This window comes from Borostomias antarcticus (assembly GCF_949987555.1).
Source record: "Borostomias antarcticus genome assembly, chromosome: 25".
NCBI lineage: Eukaryota > Metazoa > Chordata > Actinopteri > Stomiiformes > Stomiidae > Borostomias > Borostomias antarcticus.
The window spans coordinates 4828228-4838227 of NC_140258.1; the positions used below are offsets into that span (position 1 = coordinate 4828228).

The following is a 10000-nucleotide window of genomic DNA, read 5'->3' on the forward strand; positions in this document are numbered from 1 at the left end:
AGAGCGGAGGAGGAGGAGGAGGAGGATGAAGAGCGGAGGGTACCTGCAGATGTCTTGGTTGGAGGGGGTGACAGACGTCCGTGAGAAGCTGCAGGGGGCGTTCACAGAGGTGGGGCTCCCTGCCCTGAGAGAGAGACAACACACAACATCTTACTACACCTCCGGGGGTAGACACACACGCACGCGCACACACACACACGCACACACACACACACGCACGCACGCACGCGCACAAACAATACATACTGGGGATAGAAACACACACACAATAATCTTCGTACATCTCTGGGGATAGACACACACACACACACACACACACACTGATCTGTCTCTGGTGTGTCCCAGCTTTGTACTCTTATGAATCAAACATGGACGCTCCCCCATGGCTTCGACTAAGGTGACAGCAGCAAGGACAGAACCCGAGAGGAACCACACCCCCTCCAACCCTCCTATGCCCAGAATATCTAACACACCACACCCCCTCCAGCCAGAATCTCATCTCCGCTAAAACCAGCATGCGTCATCACGCCCTTCAATGTCATAGAACAATGAAAAAAAATACAGGAAGTGAAGCTATCAGATGAGCAGGGGACTCTTGGACCCTCTGTCTGGGTGTGTGTCCGTCCCTGCAGCACTCGACTCGTCCAGTAGCTCCACACTGTTTTAGGGCTGCATGTTCGAGCGCTGGAGAAAGGCCGGGAAGCTACGCTTGTTTTTTTTTTTTCCCGTGGTGCCCTGGCTAAAGTGTCGCCAGAGGGGGGGGGGGGGGTAATCTGATTGGCACCGCTGGAAATGGGCGCCACCAATGAGAGTGTTATCTCAAAAACCTACATCCTGCGAATCACTAGTGCAGTAGTGACTGGCTTGTGCTGCTGAACCCAGAGAGAACACACACACCACCTCGAAGACACATGGACCCAGAGAGAACACACACACCACCTCGAACACACATGAACCCAGAGAGAACACACACACCACCTCGAAGACACATGGACCCAGAGAGAACACACACACCACCTCGAAGACACATGGACCCAGAGAGAACACACACACCACCTCGAACACACATGAACCCAGAGAGAACACACACACCACCTCGAAGACACATGGACCCAGAGAGAACACACACACCACCTCGAAGACACATGGACCCAGAGAGAACACACACACCACCTCGTAGACACATGGACCCAGAGAGAACACACACACACCACCTCGAAGACGCATGGACCCAGAGAGAACACACACACACCACCTCGAAGACGCATGGACCCAGAGAGAACACACACACACCACCTCGAAGACACATGGACCCAGAGAGAACACACACCACCTCGAAGACACATGGACCCAGAGAGAACACACACACACCACCTCGAAGACACATGAACCCAGAGAGAACACACACACACCACCTCGAAGACACATGAACCCTGGCAGAACAAGCAGAGCCTCCAAGCCACATGGAACCAGCAGGAGGAGAAGCTCTTCAATCCTCCGGAGATGATATCAAAACAACAGCAACAAAAAACCCACCTGTCAGATCAATGCCAATCAAAGCAGAGAGACTGCCACCACGAGATTACAGCCGCGGGTCCACGGCGATTTGAAATGGAGGAAGATTGTGCCATGATACGAAAACTGTCTGTCAAGCTGGCTTAGCAGCAGGAGTAGTGTACTTTATTGATCCTGGGAGGGGGGGTTGGGGTGGGGGGTACTGCACAAATGTCAAATGCCTCTTCCCTTTGAGAAGAGGGTGCTGGTCTGTTGCCCTGGCGATTGCAGCCGACAGAGGTGGAGAGAGCGGGGATGGCGAGAAGGTGTGTGGGCGGGTCTACCGCCAGGACGGTGGGCGGTTCTACCACGGGGACGGTGAACCACGGGCAGGGGGGGCGGGGCCTACCGACCCCCTAATTAATGCAGGAGACTAATAACCTATTGATTCCATCTCTATGAGTGGAGGAGTGATAGCTGAGGGGTTGCAGGGGATCAATAGAGAATTCAATGTCCATCTCTGCCCACCCCCCCCCCCTCTCTCTCTCTCTCTCTCTCTCTCCCTCTCTCTCTCTCTCTCCCTCTCTCTCTCCCTCTCTCTCTCCCTCTCTCTGTCCCTCTCTCCCTCTCTCTCTCTGTCCCTCTCTTCCTCTCTCTCTCTCTCTGTCCCTCTCTCCCTCTCTCTCTCTTTCTGTCCCTCTCTCCCTCTCTCTCTCTCTGTCCCTCTCTCCCTCTTTCTCTGTGCCTTTATCTCTCTCTCTATTTGTGATTGTTTTCTGTCTCACTTTCACACAGGGTGTGGGAAGGTGCACATGCACTCAGGCTATAGATGCACACACACACCGACACACACACACACACACACACACACACACACACACACACACACACACACACACACACACACACACACACACACACGCAGTCTTTAAATAGTAACTTTTGAGGCTGCTGTTTGGCATGCTGACAGGGGAGTGAGGGGAGTATAAACAGGAGAAAGAATGACATTGAAACAAATGACCAAGTTCTGACCATAGAAGTGAGGGAAGAAGAGCAAAGCTTCATCAGGCAAACTACACTATTTATCTGACTCAGTACAATATGCTGTGACAAGACCTGTTTTTTTTGCTGCACAAAACATAACTATGCTAAAAAATATGGACTGGTAGCACGTAGCACATAGCGTGGGGATCACAAGGTCCCGGCTCGAGCCCGTCTCCTGGCATTGTGCCGAAGTGTCCTTGAGCAAGACAATAGCTGTGTTCGGAATCGCTCCCTATTCGCTCCCTAGTGCACTTTGTTTGTAGTGTCCGAATTCTCCACGGAATTTTCATTCCCTATATAGTCCACTATTTATTACCCACAATTCACCTTGATTTGCAGGGAACAGTGCATGTACCCTACATTTTCTCCGTTCCCTAGGTAGTTCACTACATGGTGAACCCTATATAGGGAATAGGGAGTGAGGGAACGAGGAAGCGATTCCGAACACAGCTAATGAACCCCAAAATCGCTCACTTGCAGCACGGTGGCGTAGTACCTGGTACAGTACTGTCGCCTCACATTAAGAAGGTCTCTTAGCCTTTCTGTGCGGAGTTCCCAATAGAACCCAATATGCAAAACATACAGAAGAACAGATGCTCTTCAGTCCAGTCCCTGACCAAGACTTGGACCGAGCATTTGGACTTGGTCCCCGGGCGCCATGGACGATAGCTGCCCACTGCTTCTGGCTGCAGCTGGAGGAGGACGGCTTGGATGGGAGAAAAGCAGGGAACGATTTCTACCGGTGACCCAAGAAAAAAAACATGTGCATTTGTGTGGCTGCACACTGTGTTCTAATCGTGTAATCGTTCTTCTGACAGCCAGGGGCATTTAGATTCCTACCTTCCCTACAAATGAAAGAATGTAGGAGGACATTATTCTGTCTACAAAGTGGAGTCTTGTATCAGTCACTTCTTTGACCTTTTCTGTTGATCATTGACTATTCGTCATTCGATGTTGAGAAGACACAGATAACAGTTATCACATAATGGCAGACATTATGGACTGGAGGGTGCTACCGGTGGCGTTTGAGTAATGATTTACTCTACCAATGTACAACTACTCTCTCTATCCTGCCTCCTTCCTCCAGCTCCTTTTCATACTGTATCTTTTCTTCTTTTTTTTTACATTAATTTAGCAGACGCTTTTCTCCAAAGCGACTTACAATAATTGCAGTTAGCGTAGGTAATAAGCTGGTTTACTACTACTGGCCAGAACATAAATGCATCTCATTTCTAAACGTGACTAAGAGCATAATCTAGTGCTGATGCCGAAGAGCATGAGTAGCAAAATATAAATACAGTAGGTGTTTTGCTCTTCTGGCTCTTTTCTGTCCTGGCGCCTCAGTGGTGGAATGAGCTGCCCACTGACGTCAGGACAGCAGAGTCACTGCCCGTCTTTAACCACAGGCTCAAAACTCACCTCTTCAAGAAGTACTACAACCATCCTCCCTCTTAAGCACCTTTTTTTTGTTGCTATTCTTGCACTTTGCCTTCAGCACTAGATTGTGTTCTTAGTCACTTGTTTTAGTAAGGAGATGCACTTGTGAGTTCTGACAAGTAGTAGAACATTTCCTTTAAAGGACACATAAAATGCAAAACGCCCTTTTTCAGTGTTTTTGCATATACATGCATATACATTTGAGTCTCTGATGGCGCTACTAACACACAAACGATCAGGTAAGACAACCCATTCATTTTGTTGTGGGTGGCCAAATGCAGAAAACCAGCTCCCAGCGGGCAACTCAATTCGATCTATGCTTCTGACGTCAGAAGCTTAGACTCATTATAATAATCCTGCCCTCGTTTGAATATCTCCGCCTACCTGCCTCACCTGGCTATAAAGGTTCGCAGTGTTGCTGGCCTCGCATGCTAGCATAATGTCTGCATACCTTAAATGCTCTGTTCTTGGGTGTAATAACCAGCATAAATCGCTACATCATCTCCCAACCTCAGTGGACAGAAGAGCTGAGTGGATTAAGTTTATTTTTGATGGCAACGTACCCGCTCAAGTTCCTAAAAGACTGTTGGTCTGTGCTCACCATTTTCTGCCAGATTGCTTTGTCAACCTGGGTCAGTGCAACGCAGGATTTTCATGCACAAACCTCAAATTTCACCCATGGGAATTATTAAAGTATCTCTCTCTCTCTCTCTCTCTCTCTCTCTCCCTCTCTCCCTCTCTCTCTCTCTCTCTCTCCCTCTCTCTCTCCCTCTCTCTCTCCCTCATCTCTCTCCATCTCTCTCTCTCCCTCTCTCTCTCTCTCTCCCTCTCTCTCTCTCTCTCTCTCCCTCTCTCTCTCTCTCTCTCCCTCTCTCTCTCCCTCTCTCTCTCCCTCTCTCTCTCCATCTCTCTCTCTCTCTCCCTCTCTCTCTCTCTCTCTCTCTCTCTCCTCTCTCTCTCTCTGCCTATCTTGAAGAGGTGAGCTTTGAGCCTGCGGCAAAATATGGGCAGCGACTCTGCTGTACTGACGTCAGTGGGGAGTTCATTCCACCACTGCGGGGACAGAAAAGAGGCCGTGTCATTCGATCGCAGGGGCAACCAGTCGCCCTGAGGTAGCAGAGCGTAGTGGTGGGGAGGGGGTGTAGGGCTTGATCATGGCCTGGAGGTAGCAGAGCGTAGTGGTGGGGAGGGGGTGTAGGGCTTGATCATGGCCTGGAGGTAGCAGAGCGTAGTGGTGGGGAGGGGGTGTAGGGCTTGACCATGGCCTGGAGGGAGCAGAGCGTAGTGGTGGGGAGGGGGTGTAGGGCTTGACCATGGCCTGGAGGGAGCTGCTCCTTTCATTGCCCTTCTTTACCTTCATACCTCAACCCTGTCCCCACCTCATAACGCTCTCCCTCTCCACGCCGCCTCCATCTCCTCGCGCCTCTCTCCAAACGCCCCTCCAATCCCTCCATCCCTCTCTCCTCTCTCCAAAAGCCCCTCCAATCCTTCCATCCCTCTCTCCTCTCTCCAAACGCCCCTCCAATCCCTCCAATCCCTCTCTCCTTTCATCCCTCTCTATCTGACTCCATCTGTGTGTCGTCTGTTCTCAGGGCTGACTCTGACTCTCAGAGGCCCTGAAGACCCTTCTGCTGTAGCCACATGGCCACTGAATCACACTACACACACCAACACACACCAACACACACAAACACACACCAACACACACCAACACACTGCAACACACACCAACACACACTAACACACTGCAACACACATCAACACACACCAGCACACACCAGCACACACCAACACACACCAGCACACACTAACACACTGCAACACACACCAACACACACCAACACACACCATCACACACTAGCACACACCAACACACTGCAACACACACCAACACACACTAACACACTGCAACACACACCAACACACACCAACACACACTAACACACTGCAACACACACCAACACACACCAGCACACACTAACACACTGCAACACACACCAACACACACCAACACACACCAGCACACACTAACACACTGCAACACACACCAACACACACCAACACACACCATCACACACCATCACACACCAACACACACCAACACACACCAGCACACACCAACACACACCAGCACACACCAGCACATACTAACTCTCTCCTCTCTCTCTCTCTCTCTCTCTCTCTCTCTCTCTCGCTGTTTGTGCTTCTAACACCCACTCCCACCTGGACAAGGCTGGCATCACTGTGAGGATGATTGATTTTTCCAGTGCCTTTAACACCATCCAGCCCTCTCTCCTGGGCGACAGGCTCAATGCAGGTGGACCCCCCTCTCTGGGGAACTGGATTATGGACTACCTGACTGGCAGACCTCAATATGCGAGGCTTCAGGACTGGGTGTCCGAGACGGTGGTTAGCAACATCGGAGCCCCCCAGGGGACTGTCCTGTCTCCCTTCCTGTTAACACTCTATACATCGGGACTTCAGCTACAACACGGAGTCATGTCACCTGCAGAAGTACTCAGATGCCATTGTTGGATGTATAAGGGGAGTTCAGGAGGAGGGATACCGACAACTGGTGGACAGATGTGTGAGGTGGTGTGCCCAGAACCACCTGCAGCTCAACGTGGGACAAACCAGGGAGATGGTGGTGGATTTCAGGAGGAAGAAGGCTCCGTTGACCGCCATTACCATCCACGGGGTTGATGTTGAGGTGGTCTCTGTCCTGGGGGTCAGTCTGGACCCAGTGTCAGTTGTTGTGGAGAGACGAGTGCTGGGGAAACGGAGGGCAATCATGGACAACATTTCCCACCCTCTCTATGACACAGTGGTCAGGCAGAGGAGCACCTTTAGCAGCAGACTGATCCTCCACGGTGCTCTTCTGAGCACTTCAGGAGGTCCTTCATCCCCTCTGCCTGCAGACTGTACAACGCCTCCCCCGACTCAAGGGACTCCACTGACCTGAGTGGGTGATGGCTAATGACTCTTTTTAGAGTTTTAGTACTCCTGAAAACAAGCTTATTTTATGCTTTTACTGCCCTGTTATGCTTTTATTGCCTTTTAATGTTTTTATTGTTTTAATGTTGTATTGTTTTGTACTGTCTTGTTGTGGTTTAGTGTTTGGCTATTGTTATGTGTCATGCTGCAACACTGAATTTCCCTGACGGGATGAATAAAGTTTTATCGTATCGTATTATCATATCGAACCCGTCCACATGTGTGATGTTATTTTCGGAGTGTTTGGACTCCCGGAAGCATGAAAGTCACTTCCCAGGCCGCCATTGTAAATAGGAATTTGTACTTAATGACTTGCCTGCTGAAATAAAGTTTAAATAAAACACATGTAAAAAATGAATCCCAGCAGCGTGAACCTTAGTCAGCCATAACACCCCCAGCAAGCAGCAAGAGACCTGGAGCAGAGAAGAGGCAAACTCAGTCAAACAGTACTATACACCACCCTGGGTCTACAAGTCACCACCTGGGTCTACAAGTCACCACCCTGGGTCTACAAGTCACCACTCTGGGTCTACAAGTCACCAACTAGGTCTACAAGTCACCACCTGGGTCTACAAGTCACCAACTGGGTCTACAAGTCACCACCCTGGGTCTACAAGTCACCACTCTGGGTCTACAAGTCACCACCCTGGGTCTACAAGTCACCACTCTGGGTCTACAAGTCACCAACTAGGTCTACAAGTCACCACCTGGGTCTACAAGTCACCAACTAGGTCTACAAGTCACCACCTGGGTCTACAAGTCACCAACTAGGTCTACAAGTCACCACCTGGGTCTACAAGTCACCAACTGGGTCTACAAGTCACCAACTAGGTCTACAAGTCACCACCTGGGTCTACAAGTCACCAACTGGGTCTACAAGTCACCAACTAGGTCTATAAGTCACCACCCTGGGTCTACAAGTCACCAACTAGGTCTACAAGTCACCAACTGGGTCTACAAGTCACCACCCTGGGTCTACAAGTCACCACCCTGGGTCTACAAGTCACCACCCTGGGTCTACAAGTCACCACCCTGGGTCTACAAGTCACCACTCTGGGTCTACAAGTCACCAACTAGGTCTACAAGTCACCAACTAGGTCTACAAGTCACCACCCTGGGTCTACAAGTCACCAACTAGGTCTACAAGTCACCACCCTGGGTCTACAAGTCACCAACTAGGTCTACAAGTCACCAACTAGGTCTACAAGTCACCACCTGGGTCTACAAGTCACCAACTGGGTCTACAAGTCACCACCCTGGGTCTACAAGTCACCACCTGGGTCTACAAGTAGAAATGTAATCTTTCTAGGGACAGGGAATCTACAATAGCCTAGCAGTCAAGATCCCCTTGTTTGCTTTTTCATGAGATCATTGATCATTTCTCCTCAAACAGGAAATGGGAGTCAAACAAGAAAGACAGCTTCTTCCTAGTCAGAGAACCAGCACATTCTGCTTAATCAGAGGGGTTTGAGGAAGCCATTCCTGCTCCCGAGGCTAATCTGAAATCGTGTCCATTAATCTGCTCTGTCAGAACACACGTGCTGGTCTCATCAGGGCAGGTGGGTTGGGACCAGCAGAAGCGTGTGTGGTATAGCTTGGCTATAAGTAATGTGGAGAAAGGAGAAAGAACATAACTGATATGGTTGTTAAATTGGGTGGGGTTTAAGGTTAATGGTTTGGAATGAACATCTGACTGTTAAAAAAAAAAAAAAAAAAAAAAAGTCCCAGGTATACAGCAACAACAACAACAACAACAACAACATCATCAACAGTTGCCAGAAAATGAGAACCTCAGCTCATGCAGCAAGGAGAGAGAATGACAGACATGGAGCTTAACTTGAACAAACAGCAGCTGTTCTGAGCGTTGGTACAGCCAGATGGCTAGTGGGGTAAAAACCAGCCGCCAGCTACGGCCGGAGCGGCAGACCCCATCTGAACGGCAGCGGCTCCTAACATCCCAGCAGGGCGACGCAGCGGCAGCCGCTTGGCTGGCTCGTCAAGAGAGCCGCGGGTCGTTGCCCTGCGTCTTTATAGAGGTCTGTAATACTTTACAGTCTCCTAAATTAGTGTGGGTGGCATCGCTGCACCCACTGGTGGCGCGGCGAGCGCTTCAGAGCGGAGCTTCCACAGGGAGAGCTGGAGCTGAGCTCTGTGAAGCCCCGTGAAATATTATGCCGCCGCTGCCAAATTGGGAGCAACAGCCTGGCAAACTACCGCACACACAGTAGAGAGCAACATAAATAAAGCTTTTAGAGTGGAGTTTATGAGTCCGTCCTCCGTTCTGCCAAGTTCTGTCCTTATCTAAAGCTCTACGACTGCATGCTAGATGTAAGCCGTTTCACAGCCGTATCTACAGTACATGAGCGAGTCTCCTCGGGGTTACTGAGGTAAATGTTCTGGAATTGGAGGGCGATGAGACTGAACATATAAAACATATCTCCATGTTCATTATGACATCTATAAAGAGACACTTCACGTTTATAATTTGGAGCTGAGAAATGCACGGCAGTCCTACTTTTCTGACATCATCAACATAAACAATAATAATGCGCGTGCTTTGTTTGCCACTGTTGATAGAATAACACACCCTCCTGTGTCAATAGCCTCTGAACTTCTATCCACCAGGGCCTGCAATGAATTTGCCTCCTGCTTCACTGACAAAATTCAGAAAATTAGACAAGCAGTCAGTGCCTCCATAGCAGGTAGGATATGTGTTGTCTCAGTGTCCACTTAAAATCAATACCATGACACAATTTTATCTGATAAACTAAAAAACCCTGGAGGACATTATATAATATCTGAAATCCTCCTCCTGTTGCCTTGATAACAGGCTTTTTCAAAAATGTATCTAACTGCATGGCCTCTGATCTACTATTAATTGTAAACACATCTCTTCCTTCAGGTGTGTTCCCACAAACCCTGAAAACTGCTAATTGTTTTCAATCAATCAATCAATCAATCAAAGCTTTATTTGTATAGCGCATGTCATACCCAGAGGCAACACAATGCGCTTTACAGAGAACACGGGAGG

General features: G+C 49.5%; 1 protein-coding gene across 1 annotated transcript in view; it reads right to left on the reverse strand.

Moving 5' to 3' along the window:
- Positions 1-10000, reverse strand: part of marchf8 (membrane-associated ring finger (C3HC4) 8) — a gene marked incomplete at its 3' end in the record, with an annotated part of 75627 nt that overhangs the window by 9911 nt on the left and 55716 nt on the right. The window contains exon 3 of the mRNA XM_084458841.1: positions 44-119. Within this exon, the coding sequence (XP_084314967.1) occupies positions 44-119 (76 nt within the window). The remainder of the gene's footprint in view (positions 1-43; positions 120-10000) is intronic.